General features: G+C 44.7%; 1 protein-coding gene across 12 annotated transcripts in view; it reads right to left on the bottom strand.

The window, feature by feature from the left end:
• Positions 1-20,367, bottom strand: part of LOC117582644 (protein turtle) — a 37,412-nt gene that overhangs the window by 2,560 nt on the left and 14,485 nt on the right. For 2 of the 12 annotated variants that reach the window (XM_034270526.1, XM_034270527.1), the window contains exons 4-12: positions 19,191-19,312; positions 14,446-14,728; positions 13,318-13,559; positions 12,986-13,072; positions 11,175-11,445; positions 10,247-11,110; positions 9,621-9,704; positions 4,256-4,669; positions 268-409 (exon numbers count right to left, since the gene is read on the bottom strand). In XM_034270526.1, the coding sequence (XP_034126417.1) occupies positions 268-409; positions 4,256-4,669; positions 9,621-9,704; positions 10,247-11,110; positions 11,175-11,445; positions 12,986-13,072; positions 13,318-13,559; positions 14,446-14,728; positions 19,191-19,312 (2,509 nt within the window). Of the gene's footprint in view, positions 1-35; positions 107-267; positions 427-4,255; positions 4,670-6,835; positions 6,920-9,620; positions 9,705-10,246; positions 11,111-11,174; positions 11,446-12,985; positions 13,073-13,317; positions 13,560-14,445; positions 14,729-19,190; positions 19,313-20,367 lie in introns of those variants that run through there. The other 10 variants (XM_034270533.1, XM_034270534.1, XM_034270535.1 and 7 more) reach the window with 10 other exon arrangements.

Below are 20,367 nucleotides of genomic sequence, written 5' to 3'. Positions count from 1 at the left end.
AGAGTGAAACTTTGAGTACAAATATTTTTGCTTACGATTTTGATTATGACAGGATGGACCTGGAACTATAAAAACGCTTTCATAATCACGGTAATGTTCAGTATTGCTATTTGGTGGAGCGTTTGTTTTGTTTGGGAATGGTGCATTCCAATCAGAGAGAGAGATATACAGATACAACAACGTCGGGCATAATTTAGTTTTGAGATTTCAGATGGAGAAGTTTCCTGCTCCTCGGGTGTGCTGTGTGGCTGGACTCTTTATACTCACTTTTTTAAAGGCACTTGACCAGAGGAAATTGAGCCCGTACTGCGATTGTGATGCAAATGATGTTGTTGATGATGATGATTATTGGCTGCATTGGCTGCAATATTACGAGCGTCCGTTATCCTGCAAGCTACCATGTTGAACTCTGTAAACGTATAATTTCTACAATTAATTTTGGCGTGCAGCGTGAGCCGTCCTATCCTCATCAATAAAATACACAACACCCACGCACAATGCACATTTATACACATATACAACAGCAGATACATTTATTTATATACATATATATGTATATATCTGGACTACAGTGCACTCTACATATAGACGAGGTATACACATGACAGATTCAATGGGAGACTCATTTGCATGCACAGCTGCCCTTCTCCGATGTCTGTCTGTCTGCTAATAAGTTGAGATTTTTAACTAGATTATTAGCTAGGGGAAAGGGCAAGCATTTACCACCAGTTAGGAGCTTGAAGCAGCATTTAATAGTTAGAGCCAGTTACCATTTAGTTGCTAGTGACTATTGCTATGACTAAGCTAAGGAGTTAGTTAGTTAGTTGTTTCGGTTTGATTATGCTAAACGTTGTTGTTGTGGCAATTACACAAGAAGTTGCCAATTAGTGGAGCAGCGAGGCTAAACGGTAATTGGAACTGGACACCCTGGCACATAGCTAATGCCTAAAACTAAATCGAAACCTAATGCTGCCCGCGGCAACCCCCTGGCTGGCTGGGGGGATATTTCAAAGAGCGGAAAGGCCATTGATGTTTCGAAGTCGAACCTGCGGCATATCCTGCAAAACGCACACACATACTGAAGGGAACACACACTCACAGAACGGACACACACACTCACGCCTATATGTAAATTGCAAAAAGTATATAGATATATGTATATACAAATAAATATATACGCGTCGATATATATATATATACAGACAGCCATGTGCCCTCTCTCTCCTCTCGTGTCGCAGTATTTTATTCGGGATATGGCTTCGAAATGGTTGGATAAAAAAAAACAATGACACGTGAAATGGCTTTTGAGAGAGAATGGTCAAGATACGAATTGAATTTGTGCCACAAAACGGAAAACAGAAAGACTAAGAGAGAGGAAAGTGAAGTGGAGTGAAAAGAAAAGAAAAGAAAAGAAAAGAGAAAACAAAAGAGAACAGCGAGGAGTGGAGTGCAGGATAAGTTTAATGAAATCGAAAACCAAATATCGCTGATTATGGAACGACAAAAAACGACACACAAAACGGAAGCGGAAACAAAAAGTTGAGCCAGACAAAAGTTTGTCCGCACCAACGACAGAGGAGGAAACTGAAGAGGCAGAAGTGATTCAAGATACAGACACAACAAAAAATAAGAACGAGAGAAACGAGAAACGATAAACGATAAACGAGAAGTGTGAATAAGTTTTTTTATTTTTTTTTTTTTTGGTATTTTGTTTTTAGTGGATCTTGTGTGATTCGTGGTGTAATTATGAAACCTGTGGTGTGGTGTGTGTGAAATGAGCTTACGGCTGCTTTGAGTGAGTGCTTTCATGGGTGCTTTTTGCGAATACTTTTTGTTCGAGCGAGTGTGGCGCTGCCGGACACAACAGATGGCAACTGATAAATTGTATGGAATGGCTTATGAATGATTCAGTGTTTATGATAGATACAATAGTGAACTAGTTGATTGATTGTTTGATTGATTGATTGATTAGGTTAGTTATTAGGTTGGCTGGGGGAACTCGTCTGAAAATAACCTTTTAAGTTTTGTTTGTTTTGTCAGTTAACTTCAGTGGATTTGCGGTGGTTGCACACGACATCGATTTTGTTTTTTTAATATTATTAGACAAAAACTTACCCTTGCGCGCAGTGTCGTTGATTGTTTTCTTTTTCTTTTTTTTGCGAGGGTCTTTGGGGGTTTTTTGGTGGGTTCTTTGCTGCAGCCATTACTTTTGTTGGTGCCCTGCCACATGCCTGCACAATGCTGGGGAAGCATCATCCGTGCAGCCATGTGGCGGGGACACCCAAGGGCAATGCAGACTCTTGACAGACCGATCATCAATGACTTTTGTCGGAGCGATCATTTTATGCTTGGAAGTGTGGCCTAAAGCAACCTTTCGGTTGGTCTTTTTTCGGCCATTGTTTCTCTACGTGGGATTGTGGGCCTTCGTATTTTTTACCATCTTTGTGCGTGAATTGTTTACAAAAAACGTCTGCCCAGTATTATTGTGCGCTATATAAATGTGCGACATTTATATAGGATTTACTTGATTTATTCTCTCTATAATAATACCCTTATCCAGCATGAACTCAGCCCTGGGCAGAAACAACGACGAGTTGGCCAAGAACATGCTTTATTTTCTGTGTTAATTTAATTCACGGATAAAGGTATTTTTGTGGTTAATATTTTCTATCAGATTTTACGTTAACTTTCGCTCTCTCTCCCTCTGCTTCACTCTCACTCAACTGTGGCAGCTTTGTGTGTAGTGTTTGTGTGTGTTGGGTGTGTGTGTGTGTGGGTTTTGCCACAGAACAAAAGAATAAATCAAAAACAATGTGTTTTCTATAGTGGGAGGATATACGAGTACACAGAACATTCGTAATAATTCAGAGTTAATGGGGCTGCGAAATTGGTTCCTGTTTTTTTTTCGGTCTTGCTTTTTGTTTGCGTGTGTAAGTGTGTGGTGGCTCCGAAAAGAATAAATAAATAATTGATTTAAAAAAACGCAACATTAATTAATCCACTTAAAATACAGATTAAAAGCAAAAACCAATGACAAGGCAGAGAAAGAGTCAGAAGAGGAGGGGCGGCGGTTGAGGATTGGTTCCAGCACGGGCACCCAGTTTCGATTCGATTATCCAGCGTATAAATATCGAATATAATAATGAGAAAAATCCCTGCCTGGCATATTCAATTTCCGCTCAAAAGAGTGGGACAGTGGGAGGGACCCGGACCCAGGGGGACTTTGCTGCTTGCTGCTTGTATCCTTGTTAATGCTTAACTAAAGTTGCAACAACTATGTTTTATATGTTTTAACATGCGTTTCAGAATTTCACAAATCAAATGCACTATGAAGTCAGTTATGAAACTCAAACGATTAAAACCAACGATTAAAACCAGAACAAAAGATACGCCAATGAAACCAAAAATAATGTAATGAAATGCAAAACATAAAAGTTTAACTTGAGGATTGATGGTGATGTGGCCAATTGCGAACTAAGTTCGTAGGGGGTGGTAGGGGGAATATGTATCTTTTCAACTTTTTGTCTCTACACACTGAACGGGCGGCGGGGCCGGTTAGTCGTCTTGGATTGTTGGGTGGGGGACAGAGGTGGGACCCAAACAGAACTCAGGCTAAGAAATCAAAAAATAAGTAAATCAAAAATGCAAAAAGCAAATAGCAAACATAAAACCAAAAATCCAATTAGTATGTAAATATTATATACAGCAAATTTTGCAGTAATTCTTTTTTGTTAGACTTGTTTTGTTTTTGCCAAATTGTTTGCAACTGAATTGTTACTTGCAACAAACTACAACGAAAATATATATGTACGCAAAATAGATTCCATCTTCAGACACAGGCATTAATTTTGTGGAGAATTTTTCGAATGTTTTTTTGTTCACAAAATAATTTACTTTAACTTTTACTCGGAATACGCTTCAGCAAACAGCACAGAAACGGAATGGTGATGGTCTTGAAATGTGTTGTTGGTTGTACAAATACTTCGGCCAACAATAAATATTACTTATGTTTGTAGCTATTTTTACTCAGCTTAAAGCTTTAATTTTGACCACAAAAAACACATTTTCCATCACCATTCTGTTTGGCACTGCTGCCAGAGAGTGTATTTATCGTAAGGGATCAACTATTATAGTTAGTATGTATCATTAGCAGTAGGCATTAATTAATCATTTATCAGAATTATTGATTATCAAAGTGATGTTCTTCAAAAACCATTTCAAGTGTGTGTGTTTAGGTTTTGGGCCTCAGTGTTACCTTTTTCCTGTTTTCGTCGTTTACGTTTATTGCAAATTTTTACGGCACAAACCGATAAAATGATCGCAACAATAAAAAACAGGATGCCCCCAACGACGCCGGCGGTTATAGCTTTATGCTTGACACGTGCCGGCACGGGGAACTTCACCTCATCGCTGGACTCGTACGATTTCTCCGAATTGGCCAGCACACGGAAGTAGTAGGTGCGTCCGCCCACCAGATTTTTCACCAAATACTGCGTCTCCTCCGGCCGTATTTGTCCCCGATTCAATGTCTTCCACTGGGCATCCGTGCGGTACTTAATCGTGTAGAACTTGACGATATGCGCCCGCTCCAGCGGCGACTGCCACGTGATGAGGAATCCATTGGACACCTCCGTGACGGAGACGTTCCTGGGCGGTCCGGGCTTGGGACCTAACACAAAGAATGGGGAAAAAAGAAAACCATTAGTATGTAGCAGGAAGTGGAAGTGTTGCAGGGATTTTCCTACTCCCTTCTGCACCTATTTTCAATTTCAAATCCAACATCCAACCTGTCTCCGGGTGTGGGGGTAGCTAAATCGTTTGAATTATTTTTTGATTTATTTGCATTTCATTTTTATGCTTTGTTTATTTACGCTCGTGGATTTTCCGCGCCACTTTTATTACCTTTTCGGCACTTTGCCTTTGGGTTGGGGTTTGGGGATTTTCCTCTTCACAAAACAAAGGGTACATTCACTTGGCTGAGCAGCTTGCAGCCCGCACTAATTTATGTCTCTCATAGATCTCTACTAGCCCCTTAATACCATTCTAAATATATTTTGCTGCAACTAATTCCAAAGGGTGCTGCCAGTGTCGGTCCGTTCCGCAGGATCTTGTGCGCTTTTGTTTTAGATTTCTTTTTATTTATTTCGGTTTTTTTTTTGCCGTTCGCTTAAAAGCTTTATGAAATTTCCATTTGGCTTTTTGCAACTCTTGCGAACCCTTTTTGCCATTGCTTTGTGCTTTGTGCTTTCTTTTTTGCACCATGCATTTATTCATGATGACGAGGAAGGAGAAACGAGGAATGGGTTTTACATTGCACGAAAAGGGATTGACAAAAACTCATTTTAATTAGCATACACACATAGAACTTTGCCATTTTTTGTTCGCATTTGAATACTTTGTGTCAGTCGGTCTCCCCCTCAAAAACATCCGTTTGGCATCAAAACGGAAAAATGATAAAAATATACGAATAGCTACAACATGTCCATGCAACAGCAACAGCAGCAACAGCAACAACGGAACAGGAAGGACTAACACGGACAGACACAGGCTAGGCCTTGGCCAGATACGGCCCCATACGGCGCTAGGCCATGGATAACCTGAATTCTCAGTTAACTCTCTCTGGGGTTGCTTCTCGCCGCTGGCTGGTGATTTGTGAGAACTCGTGCTCGATGCAATTAACTGCCGGTAGGTCCGTCGTTCGTTGGTTGGTTGGTTGGTTGCTCTGTCTCCAGGGGGGGCATGTCGCACATGCAAATGCAAATTAAAACTGCTTGGAGAAATTGGAGACACAATGCGATATGTCATGTAAATGTACCCCAGCTCCTGCTGCCCTTCCATTCCTGCAATCCTGCTGCTGGCTCCCTGATGGCGCTTATGAAATTTTCAACAGCAAAAAAGCGATGTGGATGTGCCTGTGTGTGTCTGTCTGTGCTGCTGGTGCAGTTGCGAGAGAATTTTGTGGAGTGTAAAGCGCAGCGAAACAACAGCAGAAACGAGATTAGGGAGATAACAGATGAGGTGGGTTCGGGAAGGGGTGGAGGGGGGGATGCGGGAATGTTTGGCAATAAGTGCAAGCCATTTATTATGAAAACGCTAACGAAAAATGCCACGCTCATTATGTATGTATGTATGTTAATTAAAAATGCTTTTAAAGAGCTCTCTCGGGAGATTTTGAAAGCGCATATAGAGAGGGAGAGAGGGACTCTCGCTCCTGCATATATCAAAAGTTGATTATGCGAATAGCTGGGAGCTGAAGCTGTATCCTGTGGGGTGTGGGGTGTGGGGTGTGGGGAGGGAGCAACCCTTTTGGCCCGCATAAAAAATGTGCGCAGATTTGACATAACATAAACGAGACAAGTGACAAACATAAAAGAACATAAAAATGGCAAAGGCAAGAGGAGTAGGCGAGCGGAATGGCAGGCAAAAGCGCACGGACACGGACCAAGCAAAGGCCTAAATGAGATGGGTAGACACAGCAGACAAGCGGACAGACAGACGGACGGGAGACACTGTAAAAATGTCAAGGGTAGACACGACCCTGTGAGGCGAGGCGCCGCACGGTTAAATGTTATTTATGACTGCAGCAGTGGCAGCAGTGGCAGCGTGGCAGCGTGGCACTGGGTAGGTGTGGCACCCGCAGAGGCAGTAAATTTTGCAGCTGCAGGAATTGTGGCATTACAGGCTGTGTCGCAAGACAGAGACATTACTTAAGAGCGACTTGCAACATGTTGGCCAAGGCAGGAGTTGGGGCTGGGCTGGGATTGCACTGTAAAAAATGTTGAGGGGTATTTGGGCAGGGTAGATGTGGATATGTGATGTTGGTTGATACGAGTACCTTTCACTCTCAATCTGGGTGGCGAATAAACTAGCTTGCCCCGCGAATCGGTGTGAAAGAAAATGTCAAAATATGCTAAGAGGTCTGCAAATAAAAATGGAAACAGAAAACACACAAAACAACAAGTCACAAATCAAAAATCCACAACAAAAAATTCGATTAAAAATGTTTTTTAAAAATTAAAGTGAGAAAATGTGTGAAAAAGTGCAGCCCGAAATGAGGAGGAGGGAAAAAAGTGCAATAATAGAAGGTGCAAACCAAGAACCGAAATACAAACTACAAAAAACAAGGGGGGAAAATGCCAAAGGTCAGGCCACACACCTTATGGCAAGAGAGAGAGAGAGAATGCAATCACTCAAGCTGCAGCCGTCAATTGGTTTGCCTTGATGGAATGCAAATCAAAGATTGAGAACAGAGCCCAACCGTCAAGCAGGAGGCACATAAGCACGAGCTGCAGCTGCAAATTATGACAGTGAAATGCATTGAATATTCATAAATGCTCAACGTGCATGGCCGTGTGTGTTTGTCGAGCGTAGCCAGCCTTGACATGCATTTGCTGCATGCCCCTTAGCTGCTGTTGCTGCTGGATATCCCACAGTCGAGCAGTTGGTTTATTTTGTCGAATGTCAGTGGCGGAAATTTGCAACTGTTCAAGTAGCGCTGCTGCTGCCACTGCCACAGCCACAGCCACTGCTGCTGTTGCCTCGCATTGTTGTTATTAATTTTTAAGCGCTGCGGCGCAAGGATAAAACAACAAGCGCTGCGAGCAGCAGTGGCAGCAACGTCAGGGTCTACATGGCGTATGAAAATTGCTTGACACAAACAAATGCGGCACGGACACACATACACGTGCACGCACGTCCTGCCTGCATGGGTGGGTGTGGCAAATGGTTTACCGTTGATGTTTTATGCACGATTTAAATAAGAGAAAAAATATTACAAGAAAATAAAGCACAGAAAGTAAAAAAAAGAAACGAAAATAAAAGCCAAAAAAAAGAAATACAATTTCTGCTGCTGCTGCTGCTGCTGCTGCTGCTGCTAGTTGTGTTGTGTTGGTGTGTGTGTATGAGTATGAGGCGCTGCATTGGGGTGGGGTGGGGTGCCTGTAGAGTAGTGGGGTGGGGTGGGGGTGGCTGCTGAAACTGAATCTGAATCTGAGTCTGAATGGGGTGGTGGCAGGGGGCGGGCGTTTGCGTTTTTGGCGGATGATGGTTGTTGTTGTTGTTGTTGTTGTTGGGTTTTGCTGAAGGTGTTTCGTTACAAGCGCCAAAAAAAAGGTACACACGTACACGAAATCCAGGGTTGCATTACACAACACAGCGCACATTGTTGCCGCCAGAGTTGCCACCGCCAGAGTTTCTACAGCTTTTCCTACTACACGTTGGTTTCTACGTTTTTTCCTTGTTTTTGTTGTTGTTTTTCTTTTTGTTTTTTTATTTTTTGTGTGTTATTTTGTTGCTTCTGCTGCTGTTTCTTGCTTATTTTTTGAACATACGCGTGCGCCAAAACACGTATACGCACTGTTACACACACACACACATATGCTACACACACACACACACAGATACTAATGCAAGTAAATTAAATACGCTAAATGGGGGAAAAACATTTGTATGTGTCTTCGTGTGTGCGTGTGTATATACAGCAGGAGAAGAGGGGCTGGAGCGGGGCTGTAGGGTATAAACTACAGACCAAGGGCTGGAGCAGCTGGGGGAGGAGTATAAAATTAACTATTATCGCAAAGCGGTTGGAAAAACACGCGGCAAACGTCGACAAAGGCATTCAAATTGCCGCACCTACAGCGCCCGCAATGGGCGGAACAGAAACGGTGTGCAGAGCGAGGGGCATGGGGTATATCCTTGTTAAATGTGCCTCGGCATTTGGTAATATGGTTGTTTAAATTACACCACCACCCTCACTCATGGGGCCATGTGGCCTGGAGTGGGCGGCGGGGCGTTGTCATATCGACCGCACGACCTGCAAGACACGAAACACGACAACGAAAGGCAGCGCCATGGCTGTGTGGCGGGTGGGGTACCAGGCACAGTTGTAAAAACAGTTCAATTAATTTAAATAATTAAATGTGGGACAAACTGTTTTAATTACGCTGCGAAACGTAGCGCACACACATAGATACAGAATTAAGGCTTGAAATGTAATATGCAGAGTCCGGACAAGCCGCTCCATGCCGCACCACCCCGCCGCACATGTGCCAGAAATTATGCCCCGTGGGAAATGGCGAGAATTTGGGGCGTGCTTTGGCAGCCAATAAAGTCAGGGGCACATCTTGCCCTGTCCTCCCATTTCGTGCGTTGCTTAATTGCTTTGAATATTTAATTGCTGCCCCTAAAATTAATATTGAATACCATTTTTTTGGGCTGTTGTGTATCTGGCCTAGCCTTAAATATTTGTTGTGCTTATTTCGGCACTCAACTCGGCAGTTTAGTTAACGCAAACAGCCACTACACTACGCTACACTCTACACTGCGCTACGCTACGCAAATTAATGCCCACTTGTGTGGTTCGCTCCTCCATCCGAATCATTCATCATTAAGTTCATTCATCGTTCTGTAATCCTTGTTATTTGTGGCTGAGTTTCCCCCTGTTGGTTTTTGTTTCTTATTTACAACTACAACGCATTACGCATACGCAATCGGAATCGCTTTTATGTACTTGACTAAGGATTTTGGTTTGTTGGGTTTTTGGTTTTGGTTGGTTTTGGTTTTTGGGTTTGTTTTTTTTTTGTTGGATTTTTTGGTTTTTTTGGTTGGTTGAATTCTCTTACCAGCTTCGTCTGGCATTAGCTGAAAGAATGAGTCGGGCGGTTGTGTTGCAGCCTTGACATTACGTGGCGCTGCCGGAGCGTCTTCTATTTGAATTGAATTTGAATTTTTCAATGGTGGCCGCCATCCAAAAACGTCAGCAAGAAAAATTCAAAATTCAATGAGCGCGCGAATAGTGAGACAGAGAGAGAGAGAGAGATTGTCGATGTGGAGAGAGAGAGAGAGAGAGAGAGAGTTTGTTGGCATTTGGCGGCGCATGATTTAGTATGAGAAAGTTATAGATCGAGTAGCGGTTTTTGGTTGTTGTTTTGGTTGGTTGGTTGGTTGGTTGAACATCGATGGAGATTGTGAGAAAAAAGAGAAGAAAACGAGAGAGAGAGAGAACAAACAAGAAGAGCGTTATGTTAGAGCCAATCCAAAGTAGAGAGCAGACTGCGTCGAGTCTCCCCTTTGTGCAAAAGGTTTTTCTCATGATAGATTAATGTGCTTACGATGCTGTAACGACTGCAGCAATAAAGTAACCCAAAAAGAGGAGCAAACCAAAACAATAGCCAAAGCAAACAGAAAACAGGAAACTAAATGCAAAAGGAGCAACGGATACGGATCCAAGGAACAAGGAAACACTCACCCAACGTGCGCACTGTCATCACTTTACTCATCATGCCATCGCCGAGCACGTTGCGGCCCACCACCTGGAACTCGTAGGTGGTGCCGGAGGCCAGGCCATTGATGGTCACCTGGGTGCTGCCGGAGGGGGTCACCGAAATGGTCTGCCAATCGTTGACACCCGCCTCGCGAAACCAAATCGTGTAGTCCTGCTTGTACTCGGAGCCGCCGCTGTAGCCGGGCAGCCACTGCAGCGTGATGGAGGACTCGGTGGCCTTGCCGGTGATGTTGTAGGGCGCGTGGGGCTGGGTGCCCTCGATTACCAGCTGCGTGACGGCCATCAGCGTGGCCACCTCATTGGACACGACACACTGGTAGTAGCCGAAATCCTCGCGTCGCAGATTCTCGATGGTCATGTTGCCGCCGGAGATTTTGATGCGATTGCGTTGGGAGTCGGCCAGCTGCTCGCCCTCCTGGCGCTGCCACTTGATGGTGGGCCGCTCGGTGCCCTCCGCCTCGACGGCGTCGCAGTGCATCTCGACGCTGTCGCCGACCTTGCGCTGATAGAGCGTCTCGGGCTCGACAGTGAAGGCCGGCGGCTTGCGGACCAGCACGTCCATGAAGCCGGAGGCGCCGTGCGTGCCCTGGGCATTGTAGGGCGTGCAGGAGTACTGGCCCTGATGCTCCTCATTGACGCGCGTGAACAGCAGCGACCCGTTGGCCATCACCACAATGTCCTTCATCTGGTAGGGCTCCAGCAAGCGCTTGTCCTTCGTCCAGGTCACATACTGCAGCTGGGGACTCGACTTGATGTAACACTGAACGACGCCAGCCAGTCGAAACGGCAGATATTGCACCGTGGGCGTAAATGTGACCTTTGCTGGATCTGCAGGGGGATAAACAGAGTTGGAAATGGTTAACTGAATCTCTCAGGCTGGACTCTCACTCACATTCAACGCTGAGATAGGCGGAGGCACTCTGCGGATCACCGATGCCGTTGGTCACCTCGCACAGATACTGGCCCGAGTCGTCCGGCTTGATGGGATTGATGATGAGGGAGCCGTCCTTGCGTATGGTCACACGGGTCTCCAGCGAGGCGACCTCGCGCACCGGTGAGCCCTCGCGGAACCAGCGGACGGTCACATTGCCGGGCATCGCCTTAGCCTCGCATGAGAATATCACTTTTTCGCCCTCGAGCTTCGTTTGGTTGGTTGGTGGCACCTGCCAGACAGAGAAATAAAGAGAGATTTTCCCTTGAGACAAATCTTCGCTGTGGCATGAAAAGGGCACAAAACTTATGACGGTTGACTGTATATTTGTTTGTGGACTGTAGCTTTAACCCCCAATCCCAAAACCCTTCCTAAATGGTACGAGAATCCTGGAGCTTGACAGCTAATTTTTGGCTGTCGCCGTCATCGATATTCTCTCTCTCCCTCTCTCTCTCTCTCTCTTGCGACTCATGAGAAATAACATTTTCTGCTGTCACAACTATGAAATGATTTTACCCCACTGCACTGCTCCTCCACACCCGCTGACTGCCATTGACAAGTTGTCAGTCAAATGTCAAAAGCGAACATTAGGGAGAACCCTCTTCTGCCTCTGAGCTCTGAGCTCTGGGTAATTGCATGAGTGCATTTCTCTGCTCTGCTCTGCCTCTTGTTCGTCGTTTTCGGGTTATTTAATGGGCACATTTGCTTTTGCTTTTGGGCAATTTGCTTGCAGAATGTTTCATTTGAATTAGTTTTAGTTATGGCAAAGCATTTGGCTTTGATGATGTGGGTTCATAGGCTCATAAATTGATTCGGAAAACCCCCCCGGTGTGTGTGTGTGTCTTAACCAGCCATAAAATGTGTCCACTCAGGCACTGTGGCCACAGTTATCTACAGATAAATGTTATTGCAATATTTATGCGAAAATTGCAACACAAAATGTGGCAATTGCAGTAATTGAAGTTTGACTGGGTCTTGGTCTGCCTTTAAGCAAGCTCGCACAACCAATAGGTCATGAAAGGTCAAAGTGCAAGCCAGGCCAGCAGGCAGGCATATGAGTGGGAGTGCCAGAGCTAGGGGCAAACTGTGTATACACCGAAATGCAAATGCATTAGCAAGGCGCGCACAAAAGTATGCTATGGTTTCGTGTACTCCCACACACATCCACGAGGGAGAGGCAGGAACAAGTGAAGAGTGTGTGTGAAGGTAGAGTGGCATGTTTTAAGCGGGTATGGGAATGCCAAGCCCAGACCCAGACCAGGCGAATGACCAAGTCAAGTGTATGCCTGCCGGAGTACGGAGTGCAAGTAGCTCCAACTGCTGAGCTCCTACTGCTGCTCTAAACTATTCCGTTCTGTTCAGAGCACTGACTGACTCTCTCGCAGCTGCATCCAGCCACTGCGTTTTAGTGCCCACAAAAAACTTGTACGCTCGTTACAGTTTTTTTTTTGGCCTGGCGCGGGCTTAACCGAGTTTTTGGGTTGCGGCTCTAGAAATCAGAATACAGCAAACAGCAATGGTCCTGGGGATGGTACTGCCACTGACTGAGGCTCTTCACATCCTGGACATGGTTTGGTCTGGTGATTTCTGAAGCTTTTTGGAGCCTTTAGAGTGATTAGTTTGCTTTCAATTTGGTTTGAAGGGATGGACTGCAGCATGGAAAAAGCGTTGAACATTGATTATAAATGCAGTAAATGCGGAATGCAGAATGCGGAATGCAAACAGAGAGGATGAGTGGAGAGTCGGAATAGGAATTAGAGTTCAACACTTACTCTTATGGCAAATTTCTCATTGATGGCATTCGCCTGGGGGGACTTGGTGGACTTGGTGCGTGCGTGCTTGTCGTTCGCGGCATTATCCTTTATTTTAAATCAAGGATTTGGGCAGTGGAAAGAATATACATACAAAGAAAACTATTAGCGAGAGAGAGCGAGACCGCGAGAAGACTTTTTTGGCCAATGATTTGATAAACGCTTGAACCCAGTCCCTGCCCCTGCCTTTTGGCATACGAATTTCCAATTTAAATTTAAATTTAAATTTACATTCCGATTTGTTCGTTTATGTTATTCTCAAAATGAATTGATTTGTATTTTTAGGTTTTTACCATGATTACAGCGCCGCCCGCGATTATAACACGGGCCGTATGGGAGACTTGCCCCTCACCATTGCGTGCAATGCAAGTGTATTCCCCGATATCCTCGTGCCGTATGGTTGAGATCCGTAGCTCGGTGCCGTCATTGAAGATGCCCACCGTGGGCGAGGGATCAACGGGATTGGCATCCTTGTACCAAAGTATTTCCGGGGTCGGTGTGCCATCAGCCTGGCAATTGAGTATAATTGAATCACCTGCAAAAGGAAATGACAGCAAGCCAGAGAGAAGGAACGAGAACGAGAACGAGAGAAATTAATAAGGTAAGTGGTGGCAATTGTTACGCTTTTTGGTTTCATTTGATGCGAAAATGTGTGTGTGGAAAAGGGGGGTGTAATGACCAGGATACGGGCCAGCCTCCTTCCGGTTAAAACTGTGGCTTTTGTTTCTGTTAGCTGGCTGTGCACCATCACCATTTGCAGCAGACAGACAATGGTTTACCCAGTCGGAGGCTCTTTGTTGCAGCTCGTTCTCGTCCTTCGTAGTCATACTTTGTGCCGCCTCACTGCGTCTCACTCGTCGTTATGCCTCCCCTCCGTTTTGTGCATGATTTATGCGGCTGCAACGCCGCATTTTCTCTCAACGCAACGCATTTCCGACAAACGTCTTTTGTTTCGCTTTAGAGGATCTTACGGTGTGGCCCAGCCCCTTGGACTTGTAAACATTTTAACTTTTGATTAAGCGACGGAAATTTGATTTGATGCGATTGCGAACATAAAGAGCTTATCGATTTTTGCCCCCTCTTCGGTCTACGTTCGGACTTTGCCCATTCAGAAGATGACAAATGGCGGACACATAACTCCTTGGGGAAGAAAGGAAAGGAAAGTATGGCCCACTTTTTACGACGCATGTGGAGAGGTCGGGGCACTGTTGTTCATTTCCAAGGTGACAAACTCATTCGGGGCGCTGCAACAAATTGCCGGCCATTTGACACAGTCAAAAAAAGGAAAGGAAAAAGGAAAAGGGAGCAGGAATAGGCGGCAGAGGTGGCTGCCACTTAATCTGTGGCACGTTGACAGTGCAGCAAATATGAGAAGTGAATGTAATTTATAGACGGAGGGACTCTGCACATTATTTACTCACCTAAATTAACGTATATTATATCCTCGGGCGTAACACTAAAGCGCGGCGGTGCATGTACGTCTAAGTGGAACCATGTACCGTTCTTGTGCTGCTTGGGATCGCGATTCAGGAAGACGACCTTGCACTCATACCAGCCCTGATCCGACTCCCTGATGTTGGTCAGATTGAGCGAGGCGCTGCCGAACGGCGAGTCCTGTGAGACGCGCGACACGCGCCCCTTGTAGCCCTCCTCGATGTGCTCCGGATAGCTCTCATACCAGATGTATATGGGCAGATCGGAGCCCTGTTTATTCGGTGGGTTTAAGAATAAAAAAAAGCGAGCCATTAGTCGTGATCTGTTTGGTTGTGATTCGCGTTGCAGATTTTTGATTCGATCTTCGACTTGTAACGTTATGCATGGGTGCTATATGGCATTTTTCTGTACATACGATACGAAACGGAGTCTGAATTTACACTCGTACACAAATGGAGGGGTGGGGGACAGGTTACAGGGAGGAATTACATGGGTTTATAGATAGTTTTTTGTTGCAAAGTTTATGAGTTTTTTTGAAGGCTGAACGAATACGAAGCGAATGTTAATTTATGTACAAAAAACATATGCGGCAGCATGCATTATTTATGCTCTATGTACTCTACATCTTTGCTACATATATTCTACGTGACATGCAGGTGCTAAGGCACGCAAAAAAAAGGCGAAAAACTTTGCGTACACTAATCGGAAATTCAAGTTTCTGTTGGAGCACACAAACAACTAAACAACTGTCAGAAATAAATTGAGTTGCGACACATCAAACACATACACACACACAGGAAATACACACACAGTTACATGCACAGTTATACAATGACATAACTGCGACTTCGTTTTCGTCTCCGTCTGTGTCTCTGTCTGTTTAGCGAAGTAAAATCTACAAACAGTCAAAACAAAAACTCATCACGTTACCGTGAAGAAATTGCGCTGCCTCATGCTAAACACACACACACACACACGCACCGAGCACACACACACACCGATATGGCCACACATTTTCACTGTCAACACAAGCCCGCTGCCTGCCGAGCAGTTTGCATGCTCATCAACAGCCCCCAAAGGCACACACACACACAGAGCGAGTGTGCCAGGGACACGCTGGCAACAATAAATCATCTGTAGCTGTGTGTATCTGCTGTGTGTGTGTGTAAGGCAGCAACTAAAACAACGACGGGGCCAACCGAGAGCGAGGGATACATTTGAAATTGTAGCTTGTGCAGATACAAAAAATACAGCAAAAATTTGTTGTGCATGTAAAAAATATTTTTTTGTTGAGGCGAGTAGCAAAAATTGGGGTTAACCTGCACTCGCCCCCAATCCTCAAAAAAAAAAAAAAGGCAAACCCTCCCCGCCTCGCCTCTGGCTTCCTCCGGCAGGTCCTTTGTTTATTTCCACACATGCCACATGCCAGAGGGGCAGGGGCAAAAAAACGAATGCATTGAACCGAATGCATTTTCGATTCGAATTCTTTCGCATGACCAGAAGGTGGCCAAAACCCGGCCAAGCATTAACACTTGCTGGCAAAAAAAAGAAGGAAAATGATTCTTTACTGCCTGTCTTTGCGCTCTCTTCCGTTGCCTCTCTGGCACTGCGAGATAATTGCGTATACATAAATAATTGGTAAGAAAATTGCTCATACGCCATGTTATCCCTGAGCCCTGAGAGTTAATCGATTTATTTTCGTAATTAGACGGGGGCTTGCTGCTGCCTGCCTGCCGTCTGGCAACGATAGATAGGCAGCTACGCCTACGCCTCTCTCGCTTATTAAAACTTATGGACGTTTTAATAATTTCCTAGGCTGACGTATGAAATAATTTGCTTTGGCATCCGTGGCACACGAGGCGGAGCAAAGGGACCCTGTCGTGGCACATTCAGGGACAGACAGAGAGAGAGTGAGACACAGACAGATAGACAGACAGGCAACAAACGAGGTCCTGGCCCCTGCTCTCTGGGCCCTTGGTCGTTGGGGGCCAAAATTAATATTCGCACTCGCAGAAGCGTCATAAGTTGGCTCGGCAAACATTTTTCCGCTTAATTTATTCAGTAGCAATTAATTTAGATTGCAACTAAGGCAACTCCAGACTGTGACGCCTCTGCTCGGTGTGGCCTATTTGTCGTCTCTCTCCCTCTTTGCTTTAAAGAGCGCGCTCACAAAAGTAGGCAGCATTTAATGAATAGCGCACGGAATTTTCTGTTCCATTTCCATCCACTTTTATGGTCCAGCAATGCATGTAAGGCCCGAGAGACAGAGAGAATGAGAGATATACGAGGGCATAAATTAAAAGCTAAAGCCATGTTAATCCCTTTAATTCGGCCATTTAATGTTTTTCTTTTGCTACGTTTTTCCCATTTTTCCCATTCTCGATGTGTGTGTGTGTGTGTGTGCATTTTTATCGCGACAAAACATAAACATACTTTTTTGCAGTACTTATAACTTTGTTTGGCATTAAAATTGCTTGTAAAACTTTTAACTTTCGCACAAAAAAGGCAGCGGCAGCAGGAGGACAGCAGGAGGACGTTATCTGCCACACACACACACACACACCACATAGACAGAAGGAACTTTTTGCAGTGCATTCTCCGCGTGACTTTGACGCCCCCATGCCCATCCCCCCCACATTGCATTCTTATCCTGGCCACAGCGTCGGCATTTCCACTTTATTATCCTTGCGGTTTTTCTTAGTTTTTGCTATCAAGCGGCAGGCAACAATCGCTGGAACTAGAGCAGCAGCAGCCCCACTCCACTTCCACTTCCACTCTCTGGCCGCCTGAAGAAAGTTAGTTTGCTAGGCTTAGGCGTGCTTGAAATTATGGAAAGTAAGCTGTTTGAGGTTGAGGTTTTAGGTTGAAGTTGAAGCTCAAGCTTGAGCTTGAGGTTGCCCACGTTAGTTGGCTTTATCAAAGTTTCCATTGCTACAGCTGCAATGTCTCCCAGCGACACACAGAGACACAGAGGAGACAGTGAAAAATGAGAAATAAAATACCAGCGAGAGAGAGAGAGAGAGAGAGAGAGAGCGGCATGCAAATTATTACACAATATATTATTACACAGAAAATTCCGAAATGAAAATTAAAGAATTTCAACAGAGTATGAACAAGTTATGAGTGTGGGTGGTGGTGGGGTGGTTTGGTTTGGTGTTTTTGCTGGTGCTGTCTATTACGAGTATTGGATTGCCTCGTTTGCTTATTTGATTGGAATACAATTTGCTTATCCTACAGGAATTTGCATTGGTGGCAAAACTTTTGGCAGAGTCAAAGTCAGAGTCAGAGTACTGCCATCAATCCGTCACTAACTGATTGTCCGGATGGCCAGTGGCAGAGTTGAAAAGTTTTCGCATTCATCCTCACGGAATTCGGAGAATAAATCTTTCGTCTGTTTATCTACGGCTCAACTTTGCCAAACATTAGCATATTTCCCTCCGACTGTGACACTGCCTGGTGCCTGTTGTGGGTTGTGGTTCAAGAGTGCAGTGGAGAAAATCTGAGAAAATTCTGTGACTAATTTGTTTTCAATACGAGCACGAGGAGTACCGAGAGTACGTGAGAGTGGAACGTGTACTTTGCTCAGCTATGAATGTTGTGGCTAATTGTTTTGGATTTTTGGATTTTTGGATTTGAGTTTGGTTTTTTGCATTTAGATGAGAGAGGAGGAGAATAACAAGAGCTGGTAAAATGTTCGTTGCAGTGAGCCGCTAAGCTAAACGCTACATTTTGGCTGTGTGTGTGTGTGTGTGTTGTACATATATTTTATGTAGTTTTATGTTTCGAGTCGAACGAATTTCGAAAATGGAATTTGGTGGGTTTTGTGAATTTTATTTGTTTTTTTGTTTTTTTTTTTTAGATATATTTTGATCGAGTTTCTTCTCTTTCGCTCTCTTTGTGGGTGGGGTATCCGGGTGCTGTGAAGCCCGTTCAATGCCCTTCAAATTGATAAATAATTTTCATTAAAAATTGTTTCATTCGAATGCCGCAAAAATAATCATTTCAGAGTGTACAGAGAGTGTGTGTACAGTAGAGTGTGTTGTGTGTGGAAGAATGTTTCGCTTGCACAAAGCTGAAAGTAAGCCTGCTGCCTAGGAGAGAACAGTGTCAGTGTGTGTGTTGTGTGTCTGTAGGGTTGGGTCAGATGGTAGATGAAGAACTGGAACTAAAATTCGAATAAATGGTATGCAAAATACGAGTAGGTACCAATCGGGCAAACACATAAACGAACACTTATACGAACGATAGTTATCTCAAGCAAGGTAGACTGACTATACGTATATCCGATATCGGCTGTATATATATCGGAACACAAATTTAATCTGTTTAAGGGTTTGCAGCACTGCAAGCCGAAAGCCGTAGCTGATTTGAAAGCTTTTAAGTTAACAGAAAGGATGCCAAGAAATAACAGAAAAACTCAAGAAATAATGATTCGAGATGCTCTCAGTATTTTGTATTTATAGAGAAAATATCACACTGAATATTAGAGTATTCATTTGGGAGTAGGATAGAGTAGTAGTAGCAGTAGTAGTATTCATTTTATTGGTTGATTGATTTGGTTTTGGTTTTTGGTTTACTGTGTGGCGCCCTCTTGCGTGCGTGGTAACGGGTCGGGTTTTTGGTCGTTTTTTTTATCTGACTGTTTCTTACTTTTTCTTGCTTTTTGCGTATCAGAACAACGTATTGTAAAAAAAGAGAGTTTAGAGAAGAAATGTTATCTGTGATATCGTACCGTTTCGCTCACCTTCTTGTCCCACTGCAGGACATACGGCACCGGATGGTCATTGGGGAACTCCACATGGCAGTTGAAGATGACACCCTCGCCAAGTATGGCCGTAATGTGCACCGCATCTTCTGCAAAAAGAGAACGGGAGAGAGAGAGAGAGAAAAAATTGCATTACTTGCTGGGCATCTAGGATCGAGAGCATTCCCCCAGGGACGTGCTGCGCCCATAATCCAGTTAATTCGGTGTAAAAGCCGCAGTCCGTTGACGCTCGATGCGCCGTCGTTATTGCTATTCTATTTAGACGTGACATTCAGCACGATTCTACCATTTCCATTCTCCTTTTGCTGACATTCCGTGTGATGTGTTGGCAGCGCCCGAACATGCCCCCGAGGGAGGCTTTGGTTACTTTTTTTTTTAATGGATTTGTTGATGGACTACGTCGGTCACATGTCAAGTGCTGGTCAATGGCTGATGTGTAGAGGACCCGAGAGGTGTGGATATTAACAGTTAGCCAATAGAATGTGCAGGGGAAAGTGTAGAGGAATTTGCAGTGGTTTGAGGCACTCAAACAAAAGTTATTGGACACGAAACTCTCGGAGCACACACTCTCAGACGCTGATTGACGCAAAACTTGTCTGTTTTTCTCTCTCTGACACACTGCCCCTCAGCACTCGTGACATTTCATTAGCGTTTGTCACTTGTCAGTCCATCCTTCGGTAGGTGTGTGTCTGTTGGACACTTGACAGTCGCTGATTAGGCTGCTTGTTGTGCGAGATGCGAATGTGGGTGTTGGGCACGAGTCAAAATTGAAGTTGAAGTTGAACATTTTTGTGCAGCAGATTGGCGCACAACGGAAATGCAAATGAATTGTCGGAAACAGCAGGACAACAGCAACAGCAGCAACAGCAGCAACAACTAAGAAGCAAATGCCATAACGTGAGCATATCCTGTTACAGACACGGACTCCACTCGAAGCGGGAAAGACTCCTACTGTCTGCTGGCTCTTGGCTCCTGGGCATGACACTAAACTTGTTAACAAACAACTTTTGACCTGCACATGTGGATGATGCTGAGCTGACGCCCGCAGCCTGCTCCCTGCTGCCATTGCAATCGAGTTGCTGGAAGTCCGTGCTGGTCCTCCTGCATTGTGGCTTTGATTTTTGCAGGGGGGGGGGGGGGGGGG

This window comes from Drosophila guanche, unplaced genomic scaffold, assembly GCF_900245975.1.
Source record: "Drosophila guanche unplaced genomic scaffold, DGUA_6, whole genome shotgun sequence".
Lineage (NCBI taxonomy): Eukaryota > Metazoa > Arthropoda > Insecta > Diptera > Drosophilidae > Drosophila > Drosophila guanche.
This window is presented reverse-complemented; position numbering and strand designations above follow the sequence as displayed.